This window comes from Drosophila bipectinata, chromosome XR (genome assembly GCF_030179905.1).
Source record: "Drosophila bipectinata strain 14024-0381.07 chromosome XR, DbipHiC1v2, whole genome shotgun sequence".
Lineage (NCBI taxonomy): Eukaryota > Metazoa > Arthropoda > Insecta > Diptera > Drosophilidae > Drosophila > Drosophila bipectinata.
The window spans coordinates 2,668,193-2,694,235 of NC_091735.1; the positions used below are offsets into that span (position 1 = coordinate 2,668,193).

A 26,043-nucleotide genomic window follows, 5' to 3' on the forward strand; every position below is an offset into this window, starting at 1 on the left:
AATATATCAACAGAAAACATTTTACTACTAACACTTAATCTTATTCCTAAATAAATTAAAAATGTATGCTGAAATAATAAAAAGTATAATATAAAAAATAATATAATTTCTTTCGTCATTTCATCAAATAACGAATACCCGAATTTTGTTAGGGTAGCAAGCCTGAAAAGTAAGACAATCAAAATTTTGTGCGCTGGCTTCGAAACGAAATCGCACGCACACATACACCCATGTATGTGAATGTGTGACACGCATACATACGAAGATCAACCGAAGCGCAGGCCAACCTTCTTCATCGCGCTCCGTTTAGAGACTGAGAAACAGAAAACATTTAATGCGAGAATGAGCGTAAGATGAACGAACGATGAGCGTAAGAGAGCGTAAGAAATCCGTTGTGGGTTGTCTATATGCTGTATGATTAGAAATGGGTTGTCTATATGCTGTATGGTTAGTGATGCTATAAAGCCTCAAGATCCAGACTCATGTGCGGCAACGATACATAGTGAGACGTCCCTGAGTCATATAGTAGAGACAACGGACAAACCGCTTCCAGAATCAATTAATTCTAGAGAAAGCACTCTTTCCGGCAAAACGTACTTTCTTTCTATTCGGAAACAAACGGCAGCATGTCATCAAATTTGCATGTAAGTCGTGCGGGCACAATTATCCCCAAGGGTGTTAACGCAATACATTGCGACTTTCACATGATACAAGACGGATTGGTCAGGGCTTTCCCCGCCACAAAGTCTTAGCATTGCAAAAATGGGGTAACTGATATTTTTACGGTCGACGAGAGAAAAGAAATTCTCACGTCCGCGCCCATTAGGGCCCACAGGGCCGCACAAAAGAATATAAAGCAGGTGCTCACCAAGTACTACTTCCCAAAAATGGCTAAACTGGCCAACAAAATAGTCAGCAACTACAAAACGTGTACAAAACGCAAATATTGTTTAATTTTAAACGTTTTAAAAATGTTTATTTCTGCATGCAGATGAAGCAGATAGACCAGCTTATGGCGCATGCAGAGACTTAAGAAGTGTACAAAGAGGGCGGCCCGACTAGTCACTAAAGCTAAATCTCTCGATAATGGAGAGGGGGGCCCGACCTAGATATTGCGGAGCTAAAACTCTCTAAAGAAAGCACGTTGAGTCGGGCGGCAGAGAGAGAGAGTCGGCTTGCGATCAACTAAGCTATTTGTTTATACTTAAGCTTAATAAATAAACATTACACTAAACATTACATTAACATTATTTAGACATCAACATTAAACGCCGTACTGCTGCCTGACCCGACAACCCGAAAAAACATGAGATAGGTGAGAGTCCGATCCCTTCTCATGTGGGAGAAATTTTACACATAGACATCTTCTCCACAGATAAGAAATATTTTTTCACATGCGTAGATAAATTTTACAAATGCTGCAACTCATGATTTCCTACCCAAAAGCTAGGACAATTTATTGCGACAATGAGCCTTCGCTGAATTCGCATACAATTTCGACAGTTTAGAGCAGGGGTGCCCAAGCTCAGCATACGGCAGAGCAAACTTCAATACCAGTGCAAAAAATCACCAATACATTTACACCATTTTTTTCATTTCGATGCACTGAAAAATAAAATTATAGTAACATTCAAAAGGAGTTTCAAAAAAATAATAATAATATAATAATAATAATAATAATAATAATAATAATTCATTATAATAAAAAATTACATTTTATTATAGCAATTATTAATAGGACCTATATTTTTTACAATAGTTTATTATTATACTATGCCAATAAATGCCTTACTTTAAAAATGTTCTGCAAAGAAGAAATTCATCGCTTTAAGTCGACCATTTTGGCTGAAAGAAAAGCAAGAATGAATTTCTTGCAGTGATAAGTTTTCGGAAATCCAACAACAAAATGCGTTCGGATTAGCACGATTGAGGAAAATAGGGAAAACACGAAAAATTGTTTTTGTATTTGGGCTTTGCCTATGCTGGGAGGAACACACGTATATAAAATTTTGTTTCCATATGAAAGAGCAATTCCAACAACAAAGGAGCACCGAGAGAAATGGGACTGGGCACCCATAATTTAGAGCGTTTCCGTAAAAGGCGAAAGATTTTTGTGATTTATGTGAAAAAGTCCTGGTAAGTCAAACCGAAGGCTTGCCATTAAACTCACGCCCTTGTGTGAGGAGAAAACTGTGGAGAAAGAAAACTGAAGCAGACCTGGGAACCATTTAACAGGTCGTGGCGGGAGCTCCGGATACTTATGATCTGTAAAAAATTAAATTTAAGGAACATCAACTTGTCAATTCAAAAAAGGAAAAAAAAGAAATCCAGAAGAAAAGGTCTCCAGCTGCAGGAGAAAGTTAACCAATTAACTGACACTATTAATTAAATCGAAAGCACGGCGAAAAAGTCGCACACTGATACTAGCCACCTATAAGAGATGTTACTTGCTTGGAATAAGATGCTCATGATGGAGCCACTGAATTTAATGCTCGCGGCTACCAAAGCCAAAATTAATATTGTCAGCCCAAATATATTAGACCACGCAGATCTAGAAGCAGTTTGTTTAAAAGAACATAATCCAATCTGCTAACGTTTTACACATTATAATTAAATTACCTAAAATTAAGTTCGCATGTAAGAAAATCACCATCTTTTCTGTCACCCACCCACAATGTAATGCTGCAGATCAAGGATGACGTTATCGCGGAGATGTGGCGGAGAAATTCATCGAATTAAAAATTACACCACTTCAGCAGATGCCATATTTTGCCAACTAGCAACAGAAAGCGAATGGGCCAGAGATCTCCATGCAGGAGGGTTCGCTCATTGTAAAATCCCGCCAAGCGACAACAGATCACCCACATAGATGGAAGTACCGTCATTATCAACGACCGGGAAGCAAGAGTTCAAGTGAACAACGGCGCCGACATCATATTCCGTGGCACGTATTTGATAACGTTCAATAACCACGTTCGGATTAACGGAAACCTGTTTTGTAATATGCACACATATAGAAATACATATATCGACCACCCACTGTAACAAGAGTACTTAAAGCACTTTGTCGCAGTTTTTACGTAATTTGAAGCCTGGGTCATAAACCTTAAGTGACCGAATTTCCAAATGCTCGCTGTGCCTTAGCCGCACGCCGAAACTGCATATGCAGCATAAATGTAATACGAGCAAACCACTTATATGTGCATAAACCTCCGCTTAAGCGATCATAGCTATATACTTATAGAAGGGAGGAGGTCGAAGTGGACAGACGCGTAGTGTGGCGCTCCCCGAAGCGCAAGCCGCGTATAGTGCCTGCGCGAAACATAGTGTTACATAAAGGTGCTCATCAGGTGCGCAAGGGTCTTACCTGAAAGGGAACATCGAGGCACGCCTCGAAACGCCCTAATCCGGGTTCATCCGACGCGTCCGGATTGATGGCGCCAACGCTAAGGTAAGAGACGGGGAGATCACTTTCTCTTCCGGTCACTCTCTTTGCAGCTCTTCCGGCTTCCGTGAGATTTTTCTCCGGAAAGAACACGAGCGTGGCCACCCACCAAAAAGAGCAATGCACTGTCAGCTGTTTACTAATGCAGCCCTGACAGTGTGGGGCAACGAAGACGGATGGATATTTATATTTATATTTATATTTATATTTATATTTATATATTATAAAATTATTGTAAAAGAGAAGAACCTTTTGGGAGCTTGCAGCGGCAACAACGGCTGCTCCAAAATAAAGATCAATAATAAAGAATCCAAAGAATATACACTCTAATCGACTTGATACAAACTGGATGGGATCCCTGGACTGCGAGACATATTACATGGCGACCGTGACAGCGATGGACAAAAGACATCCAAGAACTAGGACCTAGGAGCTCACGAAAAAAAAACTACATGGTAGTTTCTAACTCTAAAAACTCTAACAAAACTACTTAGAAAAATAACTGGACAAACGAAAAAAAAAAGAAATTTGGAATTCATGGAAAAAAGAATCTGAGTGAGTAGAGTTCAGTGATGGGGTAAACGCGGAGGTGTACAAAACAAAAGTAAAAAGAGAGTAGCACCCCTCAAATGGTTTCTGCACTCGTATACAAGTACATCGCCTCCAGCGTTGTTAACAAGGCAAGAGTTACATGCTGAACTTGACTTCCTAAAAACAAAATTAACAAAAAATACCCAAACTATCTGAAACTCACTCACCCTCCATACCAACAAACTATGAGCAACGAATAATTAAAGTTTCAACCTCCAAGCAACTACCGAGAAGACCAGAGCAAAAGAAGACTGACAGCGCTTCTTAGAGCGCACACCGTTATTTTAGCCACGAACCTGTGAAGCCAGCACCGGTGCCCCATCAAAATACAACAACCTGCAGCCAGCACCAGCCCTGCCTGACGACCAAGGAGAGGAGACCGGATTTTTTTGTTTTTTCCCCATGCACTGCGTTGCATATTTTTTTTATATTGCGCTGCGATGCATATACTTTTTATATAATATAAACAATAATTGTACATTCAGCAACATAAATGTTGCCCAATTAGCGTGTGGCCTGAAAACCATACAAAAAACTAGGCAGGTTTCTTTATGTTAAAAGAAATAATAGAAGAAAAGGAAAAAAAATTTTATTAAAAATATGGCCAAATAAGGAAATTTTTATCCAAAAGAAATTTTTCAAGGAAAGAATTCCAAAGAAATTTTAAAAATAAATGAGCCAAAGTAGATGGCAAATTAATAACAAATTAAATTACACCCTTAACGTAAGAAAGAACATATTAGCCTATGAAAAAACACCCAAAATGGGTTTAGTAGATATAAAACAAGTGGCAAATCCACGGCAAATGTTATAAATAAAGTCGAGTCCAACACAATTAATACAGAATTAACGAACATCTTATTATCAATAATTGTATTCATTATGAGCGCATATATCTTGTACAAGGCATATATATTTCGTAATAAATGTATATAAAAGATAGCCTTAAACAGAAGCCAGGCTAATGATCTGGACAATATATAAAACAAAATTTTTTTCAAAACCGCCTTCAATATAACTGTTGAATAGATGTTCTGCTAAGAAACAAAAATAACACGTTAAAAATAATTACAATTATTTTTATGAAGTATAAATCTATTTTTATGTTTAATGGAAAAATTTAATAAAACGAAATAAATAAATATAATTCTGTAGGGAAAATTATGAAAAATATGAATTCTGCCCCGATATAATATCCCGATAATATAGTATCCGAAATTTAAAAAAGAGTGTCCATAATCCATTAGATAATAGAATGGAAAGAAATCTATGAAACATTGCATTATATAAAAATTAATTTTGACAAATCTTATAAGTCATTATCAAGACCTCGGCCAGCACTGCAAAACACTGTGAACAAGCATGCCGAAATATTAGTAAACCTCTTCAATACAGCGCGTACACTAATACATGACCAGAGAGACAGACTAGACAAATCACATTGGTTTCAGGTGTCAAATAATCTAAATAAATTAAGAGACAATCTAATAGTTATAAAGCAAAGGTACGATGTAACAATTTCAGCACCAACTATCCTTAACACACCGTAAACAATAGAAACTGGAGAAGAGTCAGAATTATAAGATTTATCTGCACCTATATAAGCAGAGACTGATGACCCTATCTCTACGAAACCCGAAATTGGGGAAGAAGGATATAAAAAACCTCACAATTCCGGCAGTCATTATTCAATCTGAATTGTCAGACCAAGACTACACCGACTCAGATTTAGAAAACAGCATTGTAGAAGTAAAATCTACCACAATGGCTGATGGAACAATTGCCCAAAGGGCATACATTAGAGAAATATCGAATGCCATCCCAGAATTTAACGGGCAAAGGTTACACCTTCAAAGATTCATAACAGCTTGACCTAACGAAAGGCACATTCGAAGCTTTGACTGTAAAAGTAATTAAATCCGAAAAAGTTGGATCAATTTTGTACAGAGTCCAAAACGAAACAACTACAGAATCAATAATTAGAAAGCTGTAAAATACTTTAGTCGGAGAAACGTCCGACGTAGTTAAAGCCAAAATGGCAAAAACAAGCCAGAAAGGCAAAACGGCAGAAAAATTTACAACCGAGATGGACAACGAGATAGATAGGCCGAGCACGCTGAAAAATTCAGCACCAAGGAAGCCATCTCCACAATGGTTAAAAATTGTGATCATGGCCGCCATAAAACAATATTGGAAGCAGGCAATTTTTCAACAATGAATGAAGCAAGTACATACAATGCAGTACTGAAATGACAGCCAATGCCAATTCCATATTATACACCCATCGAGGAAGTAACTACCGCGGTAATAATTAACAAAAACAATTATCGCTGTAGAGGTAATAATCGATGTTTTTATAACAATACCGGATATTACCAAAATAATAGAAAAAGCCAAAATGATGGTTACTACAGAAACAATAATAACCATAACAACAATAACTACAGAAACAACAACCGTGGTGGAAACAATCGCGGCTGATAAAGCCGTGGCGGAAACCACAATAATAATGTAACCGCAATAATAATAATAAACCGCAATAATAGCCACAACCATAACAATAACGTCAGGGTAGTCAATACAGATTCGGGAAACTCCTAACTAGACGCCTTTAGGTACACAACAGTAAGAAACACCAAAGTTCACACTATAAATCAGTCAAAGTACATTCTTAGTTTCATAAACGTAGCAACAGGAAAAGAATTAGTTTTTCTATTAGATAAAGGTGCGGAAATATCCATATTAAAGGAAAATTCTGAGAATTTTCAAAACATCAAAAATAATCACATAATAAACATATAGGGTATAAGTCAAGAAGTTACCAAATCAAAAGGTTTAACTTCTATTGAAATTCAAACTTCTAAATACATAATTCCACATGATTTTCATATCGTAAATTTCCGATTCGCTATTCCATGTGATGGAATACTAGGAATCGATTTTATCAAAAGATACAACTGTCAATTAGACTTCAAGCCGTCTGAAGACTGGCTTATAATAAGACCAAATAAACTCAAATATCCTATTTATGTTCCAATAACATACAGTTCTGGCAATAACTCTCTAATTCTGCCAGTAAGAAATCAAGTCGTCCGAAAAATTTAAATGAATTCAGAAAATGTATTAATTCCGAATCAAGAAATTCAGCATGGTATCTTTATAGCAAATACCATAGCAACAGCCCAAAATGCATATATAAGGCTACTAAATACCACAAATATAGATCAAGTATTCAGCATTATGTGATGTATTTTGAAGCATTTTTTGTATTTTTTTTTTTGAATGTATGACTTAATAAGTTCATTGAACTATTTATTTCCAACTTATACATTTAATCGTTTAAAGTTATCTCTGTTGCGCTTAACTATACTCTCCAACATAAGTCTCTCCGAGCTGTACTCTCCGAACGTAACCCGTTACATTATAGTTACACTGGAGTTTGTTATTAGTCACGACGCCGAACCTTCGTTGCACATCTCTTTTGTAACGTCATCTCTTACATCCGATCTGACCGTCCACTCTCGGCTACAGAGTGCTTCAGAGAGCCTAAATTCTTTACACGCTATTACAGTGGTCTGCAATCCGTCAAAAAAGAAGTCAAAAATGAGTCTTACTTGCACAGCAAAAAAATGTGAATTTGGTGGAACCATCACGGGGGACTCATACCTGTCTTGTTGGCTCTGCAATAACTGCTCACATATTAAATGTCCTGGAGGAGGACACAATGGACGGATAAGTGACCTTATCAACAAGAAAATTGGCCTGACATGGTCTTGCATCGCTTGTAGAGAAATTGAGTCAGAGATGCGGACTTTTATGAAACAGACGAGAAATGGTTTCCTAGATGTCCGCAAACAATTCTCGGCCCTTAATGAGCAATTCCTCGCTCTTGAAACTCAATTCCTTGGGCTAAAGTTTTTAAGCGAATCCCCCAGACGAAAAATTCCGAACAACAACGTGCTGACTGCTAAATTACTGAATACCCCTACATCCCATTCTGTACAAGTCGATGAATGTTCAACACCAAACAATTTACCGTCGCCTACTTGTCTGCCTACTTATGCTGTTCCAATACCAAGGGACTTGATGAGCCTTCCTTCAGGGCACTCTAATATTTATCCCTTGCAAGAAGCGATCAGTGTACCGAGTACAAATCTCGAGCCACCTCTCATCTTGGAGCCTCCATCGTTGGACATCGTTGGACAACCCCCATCGTTGGACAACCTACCCTCGGCTCTAGCTGTGATGTCTCCAAGGCCTCTGTTTGGTGTGGCGCCTGAAGTTAGATCTTCTGGACTTACGATGAGGGCGGTTGCTCCTCGTAAGGCCATTTTTGTCTCTCGGCTTATGCCGGATGCTACTGTTGATGATGTCAGGAGTCACCTGTTTAACCATCTTAAGGTAGCTCCTAATGAAATACCTGTTTTACAGTTTAACATTGAACATAAGCGTTCTATTTCTTTTTTTAAAATAGTTCTACCCGATTCCTAACTTGAAAAAGCACTTGATTCTGTAGCTTGGTCTGAGCACAGTATCATTCATGAATTCCTAGCAAAAGACGCTCAGAATCCTATCCCTGCAGAAACTGCTTCAAAAAACTGAATAACATAGTATTTTCCTGCTGCTATCAAAACGTTAGAAGTATTCTGGGTAAGCTGAGCCAATTTTTTACAAAGAGTGCTTCTTTTGATTTTGATGCTATCGTGCTTACTGAAACTTGGCTTAACTCCTCTGTCTCTGATTATGGAATTCTAGTTTCCAAATTCATAGTGTTTCGATTGAATCGTCCAACTTTTGCAGGTGGTGTCCTCATTGCTATTAGTAATGAGACCCTGCTGAACTTATTCCTTTCCCGAACGATTTCGGAATTGAGTTCATTGCGGTGAAAATTTTGTCTGGCTCGTCTCATATTTTCCTGACCTGTTTCTATATTCGTCCCATGGCTGAAGATATTGTGCACTTTCACCATCTTGATGCCATTAGGTCTGTTTCTTCGTTGGCCAAGGACCGTGATTTAATCCTAATCATGGGAGATTTAAACCTTCCCATCATTTCCTGGATCCCGTCTGAGGTAGACAATTCTTTGCTTTCCAGTTGTCATAACGACTTTATCGATGGCTTAACCGATCTTGCCTTGCTCCAAATTAATCCAATTCATAACACTCATTGCAGATTTCTGGACCTTATTTTTTCCAATTTGTCATCCTCTGTGACAGTCAGAGGACTTCGGTCCCCACCGCTATAGCTTCCTGAAGACTTTCACCATCCTACACTATTAGCATCGGTGTTAATTGATGTGCCTCACAATGATGCTTCCTTTAATGCTAAACCTCGTTTCAAATGCTTCAGAAAGACTGATTTTATGGCCCTTCGGAATCATTTAGCTGAAATCGATTGAAATTTTCTTTCATCTATAAACACAATTACAGCAGCTACGGATTCGTTTTACGAAATAATTCATAATGCCTTGAACAAATTTGTTCCGGAAGTCCCAGTATCATTGTCTACTAAACCACCCTGGTATAATAAACACCTTTCTCGTCTTAAGAACAGAAAATCCAGAGCTTACAAAAAGTTTCTTAAGTCAGGATCGATATGCCACCAGTCAAACTTTCTTTATGTTCGCAACCAGTTTATTATTCTCAACGATCAACTCTATAAGCAGTATATCAGGAATTGTAAGGTAAACTTTCGAAATGATCCAAGCTCCTTCTACTCTTTTGTCAATATGAAACGTAAATCAAATCTTTTTCCTCCTTCCCTATCATATAAAAATATTTCACATTCTTCTGAGCAAGGTATTGCTAATCTCTTTGCGTCATTTTTTCAAACCACCTATTCGTCCGATTCATATAACCACAATTCTTCTTATCCTTATAAATTACCACATATAAACAACATTTACTTTTCAAAATTTCGAATTCAGGATCTGTTCGAAGTTCTTTCAACAATAGATATATCATTCTCTGCTGGTCCTGACAATGTTCCTAGCTGTGTTCTAAGGTACTGTTCTGATATCCTTTGCTATCCTCTCACTATCTTATTCAACTTATCCTTGGAGCTGGCATGTCTTCCCAAGAGATGGAATGAAACTTTTATTATTCCGCTTCATAAGAAAGGCTCTAAAACACTTATTGAGAACTACCGGGGGATTGCTAAGCTATCTGCGATTCCCAAACTGCTTGAGAAACTGGTTACTTTCCAACTGCAACATTTTTGTCAAAAGCATTATTTCCACTTCACAGCATGGTTTTGTCAAGCATCGCTCTACCACAACTAACCTTCTTGAATTCACTTCGTTTATCCACAGAGGTTTTCTGAGCCGCATGCAAACTGATGTGGTGTACACTGACTTTAGTAAAGCGTTTGACTCTGTGAACCACCATCTCCTCCTTCATAAGCTGTGTCTTTTAGGGTTTTCTCCACATATAGTACAGTGGTTGACTCCTTATCTATCGAACCGCACGCAGCGTGTTTTGTTTAAAAACAGTTCATCACAGATTATAAATGTTTCATCTGGTGTCCCACAAGGTAGTCACTTAGGACCTCTTCTGTTTGTTCTTTTTGTCAACGATTTACCTAGTGTTGTAAACTATGCTACTACATTTATGTACGCTGATGATGTCAAGTTATGTCTTTCTTTCTCAGACCATTTTCTTCATAGGCACCTGCAACTAGACCTTAACGAAGTCTTCTTGTGGTGCTCAAACAATCTCCTTTTGCTTAACTGCTCTAAGTGTAAGGTTATGACGTTCAATAGCAGTGTGCCTCACATCGTTTCGTACTCTCTTGGGAATAACGTCTTAGATCGTGTTTTCCTTATTAACGATCTTGGAGTAATTTTTGACAATAAGTTGTCCTTCAACGACCACATATCACTAATAGTTAATAAAGCCAGAGGTGTGCTAGCTTTTATCAAACGTTAGTCTAAAGAATTTGATGATCCTTTTAAACTAAAACTCTATACGTATCGTTTGTTCGTCCTATCTTGGAATACTGTTCTATCGTTTGGAGTCCGCAATACTTTGTTCACCAAAGGAGGATTGAATCTGTCCAAAAGCAGTTTCTGCTATTTGCGTTATAAAGCTTAAACTGGGATCCTCCCCCTCCCCTTCCGTCGTATAATTGCCGGTTAAAACTACTAAACCCACCTTTAAAGGAGCGCCGTACTTGTGCTGGGGTTATGCTACTTCATGGCTTATTCTTTGACAGGTTGACTCACAAGTAATTCTTGAAAAATTAATGTTTTCTGTTCTTAATAGAGTAACTAGATCCTTCCGACCCCTTTGGTTACCGATTTCTAGGTCTAATTTTGCGGAACACGATCCACTTCGTGTTATTTGTAACAATTATAACTTATTGTCCCATTTATTCAGGGGATAAACTATCCCTAGATGTAATTAAATCCAAAATTATGGAATATCTTTTAACTTAATTTATCCTTACTTTTAGTTATAATAATCTAGAAATAACAGATCATTGTTAATAATAAATATTGAAAAAGCTTCAGATCCCAACGTATACGAAGTCATTAATAATGATGAAGTACGTAAAGAAGTGACCTTGCATGTAAATAACAAGATGTGTTTACTTAAGCGCGAAAAGAAAATTACAGCAAGATATGATGTTAGCGATTTGTATACTGATGAAACGCTTGACTTAGATCCGTTCTTCCAAAGGCTTGAAAAGCAGGCCGGTATTCACAAAATCAGCCAACTCTATGTGGCACCGTGAGAAAATATCTTTGAACATGTTTCAATTGATAATTTAAAAAATATGGACAGTTATATGCTGAAATCATTAAGAGTAGCGCTACTTTACCCGGTGACTGTAATAAAAAATAATAAAGATAAAGAAGCTATATTGTCTACATTCCATGATGATCCAATACAAGGTGGTCATACAGGCATTACAAAAACCTTGGCCAGGGTCCAGAGACACTATTACTGGACACAAATTATCAAAATTCCAATAAGTAAAAAAATAATAAAATAACAATAAGTAAAAAAAAAGGCTCATGGAGTATTCTCAACCGTATTTTGAGGCTCCTATTAAAATTGGCACCTAAATAGTGGCTAGATGTACACACATAATCCAAGATAGCTAAGATGGCTGCGAACTGGGCATAAAAGAGCTCAGTTTAAAATCGTAGTCCTCTGTTGTTTCCCCCCAAGTTGTAAGGGACACAGAGATTGAGAATTGCCACTTATTGCTCGTGCGTTTATTGTTTAGCGCAGGGCTGTCCAAGGCCTTACATCGGAATATTTATAAAAAATCTTTGGGCTGGAATTCAGCCATCGGATCTCCAAAGCGATACGGCGCAAGGAGTTAAAAACAAAACTTATGTAGGGAAATATCCTGATCACAGTTGTGGGAAATAAAAAATAAGATTTCAATTAAAAAACAAGAAAGGAAAGCTAACTTCGGGCGGAGCCGAAGTTTATATACCCTTGCAGTTAAAACCGGATATATATCGCAAACATCGGATATAGTTGGCCGATCCTTATGGCAATAGGAATATGTAATCCAATTTTTTACAATACAAAATCTAAAAAAAGTCCCAAACTTCTATCTTCAAAAATACGAAAGTTGATATTTCTACCAAGTACCATTTCCGATCGTTCAGTTATATGGCAGCTATAGGATATAGTCGGCCGATCCTAATGAAATTTGGTAGGTCGGATCAACTGACCAAATATATAATCTGTACCAAGTTCCAGCTTTCTATCTTCAAAAACACGACTTGGGTTAAAGTTGGGTCATTTCCGATCGTTCAGTTGTATGGCAGCTATAGGATATAGTCGGCCGATCCTTACGAAATTTAGCATGTCGTATTATTTTGCCAAAAATAGCTCTCACCTAAAATTTGAACTCTCTAACTTTAAAAACACCAAAGTTATATTATTTTCGATCAATCAGTTATATGGCAGCTATAGGATATAGTCGGCCGATCCGGGCCGTTCCGACTTATATACTGCGTGCAAAGGAAAGAAGGGTGTGTGCAAAGTTTCAAGACGATAGCTTTAAAACTGAGAGACTAGTTTGCGTAGAAACAGACAGACGGACAGACGGACAGACGGACATGCTCATATCAACTCAGGAGGTGGTCCTGATCAAGAATATATATACTTTATAGGGTCGGAGATGTCTCCTTCACTGCGTTGCACACTTTTGACCAAAATTATAATACCCTCTGCAAGGGTATAAAAAATACCAAAAAAAAACCAAAAAAATACTAAAATTTACAACATAACAACCAAAAAAAATTACCAAAAATATATATAAAAAAAATTCAAAAAAAAAAACCATAAAAAAAATGACAAAAAAAATACCAAAAAAATATAAAAAAATACCAAAAAATAACAAAAAAAAAATACCAAAAAAAATTTACCAAAAAAAAATTCCAAAACAATGCCAAAATTTACCAAAAAAATAATACCAAAAAATGCCATAAAAACAACAAAAAACAAAATACCAAAAAAATACAAAAAAAAAACCAAGAAAATACACAAAAAAATATACAAAAAAACAAGAAAGGAATGCTAACTTCGGGCGGAGCCGAAGTTTATATACCCTTGCAGTTAAAACCGGATATATATCGCAAACATCGGATATAGTTGTCCGATCCTTATGGGAATAGGAATATATAATCCAATTTATTACAATAAAAAATCTAAAAAAAGTCCCAAACTTCTATCTTCAAAAATACGAAACTTGATATTTCTACCAAATACCATATCCGATCGTTCAGTTATATGGCAGCTATAGGATATAGTCGGCCGATCCTAATGAAATTTGGTAGGTCGGATTAACTGACCAAAAATATAATCTGTACCAAGTTCCAGCTTTCTATCTTCAAAAACACGAAAGTTGGGTCATTTCCGATCGTTCAGTTATATGGCAGCTATAAGATATAGTCGGCCGATCCTTACGAAATTTGGCATGTCGTATTATTTTGCCAAAAATAGCTCTCATGTCAAATTTGAACTCTCTAACTCTAAAAACACCAAAGTTATACCATTTCCGATCAATCAGTTATATGGCAGCTATATGATATAGTCGGCCGATCCGGGCCGTTTCGACTTATATACTGCGTGCAAAGGAAAGAAGGGTGTGTGCAAAGTTTCAAGTCGATAGCTTTAAAACTGAGAGACTAGTTTGCGTAGAAACAGACAGACGGACAGACAGACGGACAGACGGACAGACGGACATGCTCATATCAACTCAGGAGGTGATCCTGATCAAGAATATTGTTGAGAAACGGAATCCATTCTGGCGGCGTTGCCAGTGTTCGGGTTGCCATGGCAATGCAGATCGACGCGTCGTCATGTCTTACTGTTAGTTTTTGCTTCTTTATACACATTCGGGCGCTGCGTCGCTTTTAGTTTTTAAGTTACTTATTCTTCAGCAGTCAATCCGTGAACACACAGCATAGTACATACAGTCCACTTCAATAAAATATTTTGGAAACACAACATCGCACTACGTTTATCATCATAGAAAAGTTTGGTCCTTCAGACCCGGATTGACTGGAAGAATAATTCGCTTGGTATTGCCTTAAATGGAGGAATACAAACTACTGGTTGCGGGCCGCCGCAGACTCAAGAGTACGATCACGAGGATCGTGTCCTTAGCTGAGCGTTTACCTGCAACTCAATCAAAGGATGGAATCGAAGTTTTGCTGGAACGATTAGATTTTGCATGGAGCGAATTCGAAAAGCTTGGAGATGCATTATCCGTTCATGATCAGGTCGATGGGTACGTAGATCCAGCCGACGACAACGCAGAATACGAAGCAAGGTACCTGAGGGCAAGGGAGTTCCTTGTCTCAGCAAAGCGCTCACTGGAGCCACAAGCACCATCAACAAGTCAATGCAATGACTCAATGGGCAATGGAGTCGCACTTCTCCAGTTGCTACAACAACAACAACAGATGCTGGAACGTATGGCTGTTTCCGACGCAGCAAGTACACCTATTTCAAACAATGGCGTCGTGGACGCAGAACCAATGCACAATGAATTACCGAAAATTCAAATTAAGCGTTTTGCTGGAGACTACAAGGAATGGCCAGCATTTCGAGACATATATGACAGTACCATTCATAAGAAACGACATCTATCAAATACGCAGAAGTTTCATTATTTGAAGTCACTGTTGACCGATGAGGCGGCAAGCCTTATTGCACATTTACCAATAACAGAAAGCGCATACGAAACAGCAGTTTTGCGTTTAAATGAGAGATACGACAGACCACGCCACATTGTTTATTCCCTATTGGAGAAATTCACGAAGCTGCCGGAGACCACAAAGATTGATGTATCGGTCCTACGTAAAGTAACTGATGGAGCAAATGAGATAGTTCGAGCGTTGGACGCGATCGGAGAAAACACACGGGATTGCTGGATCATCTTTTTGATTTTGCAAAAAATGGATGCCGAAACACGCCGTAAATGGATCGAGGACAGCCGCGATCTGAAGTCACCAACAACCAACGATTTGTTTAAGTTCCTGGATACTCGCTGTGAGGAATTTGAACTAAGTCAACGCCAAAGCAATTGGGATGGCAAACCTAAGCAGCAGGAAAAGGCAAAAAGACCTATGCAATACCATGCCAATACCATGTTGGCTGTCGAGAGGGGCACTTACGTCAAAGGCAATATGAACGAGCACCACCTAGCAGGCTCTGCGGACTTCCTGGCGCTGAGTGTTGAGCAACGGCGATCAATGGCAAAGGAAAAATCGTTATGTTTCAACTGTTTGAGATCGGGACATTTTACAAGGCAGTGTGAATCCAAATTCAACTGTAGAACATGCCACGGACGACATCATACGCTACTACATGTACAACAAGCTGCATCCGCGCAAGGCTTTGCAGCAACAACGAACACTTCGCAGGCTACGGTACAGGACGTACCAACTGGAAGGGAGAATCATCGTAATCAGGACGAATCTCAAGCTACATCGGTGACAGTGAGTCACATAGCACGAGCACATGGCTCACAATCGGCTGCATACGGATCAGGCCTTGCAGAAAGTACACACAAACATGGGCGTCGCCAAAGCACGCTACCGACTGCATTGGTATTTGTTCAGAACGCAAATGGAACATATACAAGCTGCCGGCTACTATTGGACAGTGGTTCTGAGTTGTCATACATTTCGGAACGTTGCATTAACGCACTTGGACTTGCACGTTCATCATCTCGAATATTGGTATCGGGAATTTCTTCCATCAAGGCTGAGGCAACCAGAGGAATCACACAGCTGAATCTCAAATCACGATTCACAGACAGCGCACTAAAGATTACTGCACACGTTCTCAGTAAGATCACATCGTCTTTGCAGAGAAACAATATCGAACCATCATCACTCAAGGTGTTCGATGGATTCCTGATGGCGGATACCGACTTCGCAGCCGTGGCTCCGATAGACATTTTATTGGGGAGCGACTACGTTTGGAGCACGCTCACGGGCCAAAAGATGCACGACAACATGGGCAATCTTATTGCCATCTCTTCGATATTTGGATGGGTCATCACATCGGTTGGAGTTAATCCGTCTCCAACAACTACAACGCTATTCTCCACATGCAACATTGATAGTACACTACAACGATTTTGGGAGATAGAAGAAGTCAGCAGCTACGCTCGCAAGGATCCAGACGAAGACACGGTGGAGAAACATTTCCTCGAGACGCACAAAAGGGACAACGATGGAAAGTATATCGTCGAGCTACCATTCAAAACGGCAAACCCGAAGTTTGCAGACACACTCCAAGGAGCACAAGCTCGCTTCATGGCTGTAGAAAAACGGCTACAGCGCAATCCGGATCTACGAGAGAAGTATGTAAAATTCATGCAGGAATACTTAAGTCTTGGTCATATGACCGAAGTTAAACCATTGAGCAACGATTCAGGTAACCTCTTCTATCTGCCCCATCACCCTATAGTTGGACGAAAACTTAGGGTCGTATTCGACGGGTCATTCAAGGACGCAAATGGAGTGGCTCTGAATGACACACTACACGTTGGGCCGAGCATTCAGCGCAACCTTTTTGCTGTTTGTCTCCGCTTCAGAATGTACAGATATGTATTCTCCGCAGACATTGTCAAAATGTTTCGCCAAGTTTGGGTAAGCACCGATCATCAAGGCTACCAAAGAATCCTATGGAGAGAGCATCCATCTGCGCCTTTGAAGCACTACCAGTTACGCACTGTAACTTATGGAACAGCTTGTGCGCCCTATCTGGCTGTAAGGGTATTGGAGCAACTGGCACAGGATTACAGAGACGAATATCCAACTGCATCGAGAATTCTTCTAGAGGATTTCTACGTCGACGATGTACTCACTGGAGCGAACCGCGAAGATGAGCTACTAGCAAATAAGAATGAGCTATTACAACTGATGTCACACGCCAAATTGGACCTTGACAAGTGGGTATCCAATTCATTACTAATATGTAAGCCCGATTCCAGAGACGCTATCAGCACGGGAAACGCACGAGTACAAGATTCGATAAAGGTTCTTGGAATTTACTGGAACCCAACCGACGACACGCTGATGTACCAAACCGGCTTGACATCAAATCCGAGCTGCACTAAAAGGCAAATCCTCTCAGATGTTGCACGTATCTTTGACCCACTTGGCCTACTATCGCCAATTGTGGTACAATTCAAAATCATGTTCCAAAGGCTATGGTTATTGGATCTCGATTGGGATTCGGAGCTTCCACCAAACATTGCCGAACAATGGCTCAAGTGCAGAGCAGATTTCGACACGCTGCGAAAGTTGCAAATACCACGATTTGTCCTTAGCAAGGAGGACTCGATTGAGCTACACGCCTTCTCCGATGCATCGACCAAGGCATATGCTGCTGCTGTTTACTGCAGGTGTCGAAACAAGGACGGAACCTATTCGGTTTCATTGATGGCTGCCAAAACCAGGGTAGCACCACTGAAACAACAATCCTTACCTCGACTAGAGCTGTGTGGAGCGCTGCTGTTAAGTCGCCTGGTACGATCACTCAAGGAAGGTCTACGACACAAGGAAATTCAGGTTGTTGCATGGTGCGATTCAACTATTGTTTTATCCTGGCTATCATATCCACCATCGAAGATGAAAACCTTCGTCGCAAATCGCACTTCGGAAATTCTGGAAACGTTGCCACGACATACCTGGCATCACGTAAGCTCAAAGGAGAATCCCGCCGACTGCGCATCAAGGGGAATGACGACTTCCCAACTACTAGAATTTCACCTGTGGTGGAACGGGCCACCATGGCTGCTCAACGATGACGAGTACACGGCTAAGGTACAAAACTCTGAAACTAGTCTCAAGTTTTCAGACCATCATGCACAAGACGAATTGAGGACCACAGCCATGCTCACTCGTGAGAAGATGGACAACTCATTTTCAGCGTTCGACGACCTTGTTGAACGCGTCTCATCCTGGCAGAAGCTGGTACATACCGTGGGCTATGTTCTACGCTTTATCCGACGACTGAAAAAGACACGAAACCGAGCGGAATCAACCACCCTGTCTTTTGAGGAGATCAAGGCAGCACGACTTGTATGCCTGAGAAACGCACAGGCGTGCTTTGGAGAAGACCGAATGCTTCTCCAGACGAATCAACCACTGCGAAACAGGTCGCAATTATCAAAGCTTGCACCGTTTATTGGTTCGGATGACCTACTACGAGTTGGCGGGCGCTTGAGACAATCTAAACTACCGGAAGAAGTCAAACACCCGATACTGCTGCCGAAGGCTCACCGCATTACGAAGCTGCTCTTGGAACACGAACACTGGGTAAACTTGCACCCAGGTACATCGGCACTCTTTGTAATAACTCGTCAACGTTATTGGATTATTGGTGCACGAAATCTGATAAGAAAGGTCACTCACAACTGTATCAGATGCTTCCGTCAAAGGCATCATACTACGCACCAACTCATGGCCGATTTGCCAAGTATCCGAATAACACAATCGCTTCCCTTTGTCAACTCTGGATGTGATTACGCTGGACCAATAGTTCTTAAGGATCGAAAGGGTCGCAACGCTAAGAAGTCAAAGGGATACATATGCCTTTTTGTGTGCCTCGTCACTTCGGCACTACATCTGGAACTCGCTACTGACCTTAGCACAGAGGCATTTCTAGCAGCCCTCAGAAGATTCATGTCTCTACGAGGAAAATGTGCACAGATCTACAGTGACAACGGTAGGAACTTTGTCGGAGCAAAGCGAGCACTGGATGAGATGCAACAACTTCTGGCATCTACAAATCACAGAGACCTGGTCTCACAGACTTTGGCAGACGAAGGCATTCACTGGGTTTTCATTCCACCGTATGCACCTCACTGGGGAGGAAAATGGGAGTCCTCCGTTCGATCAGTCAAGCTGCATCTGCGCCGCATCATTGGCAACACTATCCTGACGTTCGAGCAGATGCACACCTTACTAGCTCAAATCAGTGCAGTGGTAAACTCGAGACCATTGTACTATACACCGGACACCGATGTCACATATCTATCTCCAGCACATCTGTTGATAGGCAGATCATTTACAACCATTCCTGAAGGGGACCTGAGCCACATCCCTGAAAATCGACTTGACTACTGGCAAGGCGTTCAAGCACTCTACCAAGGATTCTGGAAGCGCTGGCACCAGGAATACCTTACTACGCTACAACAACGTCCCAAATGGGAAACATCGCAGCCGAATGTGGAATTGGGAACCGTCGTCCTCATCAAGGATTCGAATACTCCACCAGCTTCCTGGCCACTGGCAAAGGTTATCGCAACGTACCCTGGAGCTGACGGTATGGTTAGAGCTGTCAAATTGAAAACTGCCACAGGAGAAGCAACTCGACCCATAACCAAGATTGCTATACTACCTTGTTCAGAAACGATGTTTCAGGGCGGGCCGGGATGTTGAGAAACGGAATCGATTCTGGCGGCGTTGCCAGTGTTCGGGTTGCCATGGCAATGCAGATCGACGCGACGCCATGTCTTAGTATTAGTTTTTTAAGTTACTTATTCTTCAGCAGTCAATCCGTGAACACACAGCATAGTACATACAGTCCACTTCAATAAAATATTTTGGAAACACAACATCGCACTACGTTTATCATCAAATATATATACTTTATAGGGTCGGAGATGTCTCCTTCACTGCGTTGCACACTTTTGGACAAAATTATAATACCCTCTGCAAGGGTATAAAAAATAAGTTTTTCCGGAACAACACCGGAAATTCATAAATATTGAAAATAATATACGGCGTGTTCAAGGCCAGATATCGGGCAATAACAAAAAGTCGGTATCCTGGCAACAACGACAGCCAAAGTCTTTGGCATTTATTACGGCGGGACCAACGTCTGCGGCAGGACCACCGGGTAGAAGAACAACATCAGCGTCAGAAAAACTGCCAGCTACACCATCAGCAGCACCAAGGGCGGATCCTTTTACATCATCTGCAGGAGGAACACGCATCAATAAAAAAAATTTTAAAAACTGTATGGTATGGTAAAAATTAAAAAGACAAAAAAAATATTTACAATTTAAAAAATAATAATAAAAAAAAAAAAATCGAAAAAAAGATATTATTCATCAATTAAATTTAATACAAAAAAATTAAAATTTAAAAAAAAATTAGCCCTCAGCAAAACAAAAATTGAAGAAAACATTAATATTTCATTAAAAATTCACCCAAAAACATAACCAAGGCACTTTTGTGGCCCCTTGCTGGATGTTCAAACATTAGGTTTTACATAACAAATAAAAACTTAAATAACACAGTGGGACAAAAAAAGAAAAATTGAAGGAACTTTTGAAGAGACCTAGTAGGAATTGTTTATTAGGTCGCACATAGTATAAAACCGTGTTTCAAATTTTTCGAGCACCCTCAAAATCTTGATTTTTTTGGAAAAAACGGTTTTTCAGGACTCTTTTGCTTTTAAAAATTCTTAAACGCGTAATTTTAAACCGATTTTAAAAACCGATTTTTTTAAAATTTTTAAAACAAGTCAGTGCAATTTTACTAGCGCTCCGGAGTAAAGGTGTGTAAAAGAAAGGAATAAGCAAAATGGAAGGGCACACTATTGCTCCGGAACGCAAGCATGATTGCACTGACTTGTTTTGGGAAAAGCGTTATAACTTCAACAATTTTCATAATTTTCTAATGAAGTTGGTCTCGTTTTATTCAGAATTAACGAGACAATATTGACATGTATCAAAAATGATACCATTTCTTGGAAGTTGTACCGAAAAAATGGCGTCAAAGTCCGTAAAACACGACAAAAATTCAAAAATGTCAGTTTCTTGTGTAAAAATTGTATCCTTTTTGTTTTAATTAATTAAAGATCTATTTTTTTCAAGAGCTACATTTAACTATTGAAAATCGTAAAAAAATTTTTATATTGTCTTAAAGATACGCCTAAAGGAATTTTTAAGATCAAAAAAGTCCAGAAAAACCGATTATTCTAAATAAATAAAGATTTTTAGGTTGTAAGAAATATTTCAAACACGGTTTTGTACTACATTCGACCTAATAAACAATTCCTACTAGGTCTCTTCAAAAGTTCCAAATCACTGTCGCACTGCGTAATTTTAAAATATTTAAAATATTAAAATTCAAATTAAATAATACTTTCACTAATTATTAATAGAAAAAAATGTATTAACAAAATACAAGAACAAAAATAGATATTATACAGTCCACTAAAAACTATAATCGAAGAAAAGGTTAAAGTAACATCAAATTTATTCAAAAAATTGTAATCAACAACCAGGGACCGTAAATAATGATTGTTTTCGCTATTTTTAAATGAATAAATCAATCACTTCCAATCAACATAGAACAAGCATGACTAGCACGTTTTTATCCTTTAAAGGTACACTATGAATATCCTTGATGATTTTTAATTGTTTTATTTATTCTTCTATTGTTAAACATTATTTTTGAGCAAAAAAAATAAAAATCACAATAATCATTAAGCTTGAGAAAATAAAACTCAAAAATAATGATTACTCGTGATTTTTATTTTTTTCTCTCAAAATAAAACTTACCAAGCAACAAGTTTTATTTGAGAGAAAATCCTTTAAGGATATTGCCATAATTTACCCTATTTCCTTATAAAGGATCAAAAATAATTTTTAGTCTTGATTTAAAAAATTAAAAATCGATAAGTAATCATTAAAAAGTAATTTTTAAGATATTACTATAGATATTACTATTAAGATATATTAATTATTTAGGTCCCTGTCAAAAACACACCAAACTTACACCTCTTTTTGTGGCCCTTTCCAGAATGTTCAAGCATTGAGCAATATTTTATATAGAAATTCCTAAGTAAGAGTTTCAAGGGATCGGACCCATGAAATACTAGTCAAACAGCATAGTTTAAAACCGATCCCCTGCAGCCTACACAAATATGTACTCAAGTGGTGTGCTTATCGCACTTGAGAAAGGGTCGCATAGCAGGTCAGCGGGCAGTACGTTGACAAGTAGTTTTAAATAGATTTAAGATTCTCATGTATCGTACTTATAAGAGAACTTTACCAAATAAAATCAGCTTTCAAAAGGTACTCATTGGAGTAAGACCTTTTATTTGGGGCTCCTCTTAACATGACTATTGTCCATATGAGATAGTTTTTGGAAAAACGTCAAATCTACCAAAACATTTTAATAGCATAGATTTAATAAAACCTCTTTATAATACATATATAAGATTATGCTAAGGAACCAAAATTTAGTTTAGAACAGGCATTTAAGAGAGCTAGCCTAATGTTAGAAGCTCATACTCTAAAACAAAAAATTATTTACGACAAAACTAGTTTAGATTTTGATTTAAAAATAGGAGATCAGGTTTTATTGAAAAATGAAACAGAACATAAACTAGATTTTAAGTATACAAGTCCTTATAAAGTAGAACAAATAGGAGATAGAGATAACATAACAATATCAAATAATAAGAATAAAAAACATCTAGTAATATAGATAGATTAAAACTTTTTATTTAATAATCAATTTTAATTTAATAAATATATCACGTATGGTCATACATATAAAACAAATTATATAAAGATACATATAAAAAATAACTATACACATAAAAATAAGGAAACGCATTAAAAAATAATCATATATAAAATAAACATACATACCTAGAACAACACAAAACAAGAAAGGAAAGCTAACTTCGGGCGGAGCCGAAGTTGATATACCCTTGCAGGTAAAACCGGATATATATCGCAAACATCGGATATAGTTGGCCGATCCTTATGGGAATATGAATATATAATCCAATTTATTACAACACAAAATCTAAAAAAAGTCCCAAACTTCTATCTTTAAACATGCCTTTAAACGTTGCTATTTCTACCAAAAACCATTTCCGATGGTTCAGCTATAAGATATAGTCGGCCGAACGTTATGAAATTTGGTAGGTCGGATTAACTGACCAAAAATATAATCTGTACCAAGTTCCAGCTTTCTATCTTCAAAAACACGAAAGTTGGGTCATTTCCGATCGTTCAGTTATATGGCAGCTATAGAATATAGTCGGCCGATTCTTACAAAATTTTCTTTTGCCAAAAATAGCTCTCATGTAAAATTTGAACTCTGTAACTCTAAAAACACCGAAGTTATCCATTTCCTATCAATCAGTTATATGACAGCTATATGATATAGTCGGCCGATCCCGGTCGTTCCGACTTATATACTGCATGCAAAGAAGGGTGTGTGCAAAGTTTCAAGACGATAGCTTTAAAACTGAGAGACTAGTTTGCGTAGAAACAGACAGACGGACAGACAGACGGACACACGGACATGCTCATATCAACTCAGGAGGCGATCCTGATCAAGAATATATATACTTTATATTGTCGGAGATGTCTCATTCACTGCGTTGCACACTTTTGACCAAAATTATAATACCCTCTGCAAGGGTATAAAAATAGTAAAAAAAAAACACTCAAAATGTAATCTGAGATGTACACAAAAGAGAGGGAGATGTAATATGCACATATGCATATAGAAATACATCGACCACCCACTGTAACAAGAGTACTTAAAGGGCACACACTGTAGCACTTAGCCGCAGTGTTTACGTAATTTGAAGCCTGGGTCATAAACCTTAAGTGACCGAATTTCCAAACGATCGCTGTGCCTTAGCCGCACGCCGAAACTACATATGCAGCATAAACGTAATACGAGTAAACCACTTATATGTGCATAAACCTCCACTTCAGCGATCATAGCTATATACATAAGAGTATATAACCAACTCTCCGCTTCGAGACCTAGACTTCCCAACTCCTAAATATATTGTAAAGGAGAAGAACCTTTTGGGAGCTTGGAGCGGCAACAACGGCTCCTCCAAAATAAAGATCAGTTTATAAATCATGAATGAATCTGACGAAGGACTCCGGAAAAGGTTCATCAACACTGAACATAACGATCAGCTGTGAGGTTCTGAGACTTCCGTACCTTCAACGCCTCAGCGATCAGAATCTGAGGTTCATCCAAGAATATGGAGAAAAAGTGTAAGATACTCGATCGCTCCATGATTCCACTCGGCGCTGTTTTCAGTTGCAACATGCTTCGCATTAATTGTTTTTGGCTTTACATGCTATAGGATTAACAAGGCCAAACGATACGCAGCTCAGCTGAAGAAGGTGATCGCCAGCATCGAGTCGGCCGAGGACGGCCTTGAAACTGAGGGAGGAGTTAACTAAGTTAACCGGACGAGAGTCCAATTCTAAGCGACTGGAATTTTGCTTACCCAGTTTTATGCCAGAAGCTCGTGTCTAGATGGCAAACAAAGCACATTTGCGTCGTATCTGAGAGCCGCCGACTTTGGCCAGCTGTAAGAGATGCATTTTCTGTTTTCACTCTGTATGCGAAAAGGACTCAACCTCGCTTTATTAAATAAACAATAACACCGGCAATAGTCGTTAAATAATAACCTAATATTATCGACTGAGCTCAATCAATGAGACCAGTCAATCCCGCAACGTAATCATCCCTATTCTACAGTTGGGAATCTTACTAATTTATATGTATGTATATATGTATATATTTTCTCAAATTAAAGATTTCTTTTCAATATATTCTCATTACAACTATCATTATTATTGTGGGTATATGCAACAAGATCTTATCCAGATCGTTTCGATGGCTAAGTGCCCTTTCTGTAATAGACTCATTATGCAGAAAAAAAAAGTCCCAAGCTCCTATCTTCTAAAATATGAATGATGATATTTCTACCAAATATCATTTCCGATCGTTCAGTTATATGGCAGCTATAGGATATAGTCAGCCGATTCTAATGAAATTTGGCAAGTTGGATTAACTGACCAAAAATAGAATATTTACTAAGTTTCAGCTTTCTATCTTCAAAAAGTTGGGTCAATTCGATCGTTCAGTTATATGGCAGCTATAAGATATAGTCGGCCGATCCTTATGAAATTTGGCATGTCGTAATGTTTTTCCAAAAATATCTCTCATGTCAAATTTGAACTCTAACTCGTAAAACACCAAAGTTATACCATTTCCGATCAATCAGTTATATTGCAGCTATAGGATATAGTCGGCCGATCCGGACCGTTCCGACTTATATACTGCGTGCAAAGGAAAGAAGGAACACGAAAGTTGGGTCATTTTCGATCGTTCAGTTCAGCTATAGGATATTATTTATTCATTATTAACAATGATCTGTTATTTCTATATTATTATAACTAAGAGTAAGGATAAGGATAGAAGTAAGGATAATTTAATTTAAAAGATATTCCATAATTTTGGATTTAATTACATCTAGGGATAGTTCAGGGGACAATAAATGGGACAATGAGTTATAGTTTTTACAAATAACGCGGAATGGATCGACCTAGAAAGATTAGACCTAGAAATCGGTAACCAAAGGGGTCGGAAGGATCTAGTTTCTCTATTAGGCACAGAAAACATTAATTTTTCAAGAATTACTTGTGAGTCAACCTGTCCAAGAATAAGC

At 38.5% G+C, this 26,043-nt stretch overlaps 1 protein-coding gene across 1 annotated transcript; it reads left to right on the forward strand.

The window, feature by feature from the left end:
• Positions 1-14,597: 14,597 nt before the first annotated feature.
• LOC122321365 (uncharacterized) lies at positions 14,598-20,046 on the forward strand. Its single transcript, XM_043211209.2, has 2 exons — positions 14,598-19,856; positions 19,936-20,046. Exons 1-2 carry the CDS (start codon positions 14,598-14,600, stop codon positions 20,044-20,046), a joined length of 5,370 nt encoding a protein of 1,789 aa, XP_043067144.2.
• The last annotated feature ends 5,997 nt before the right edge of the window (positions 20,047-26,043 follow it).

Bases quoted from the DNA above. Each gene is read 5' to 3' on its own strand.
- LOC122321365 (XM_043211209.2), top strand. From the start codon at position 14,598: ATGGAGGAATACAAACTACTGGTTGCGGGCCGCCGCAGACTCAAGAGT. The intron at 19,857-19,935 runs GTTAGAGCTGTC...TACCTTGTTCAG, and splicing joins ACCCTGGAGCTGACGGTATG to AAACGATGTTTCAGGGCGGG.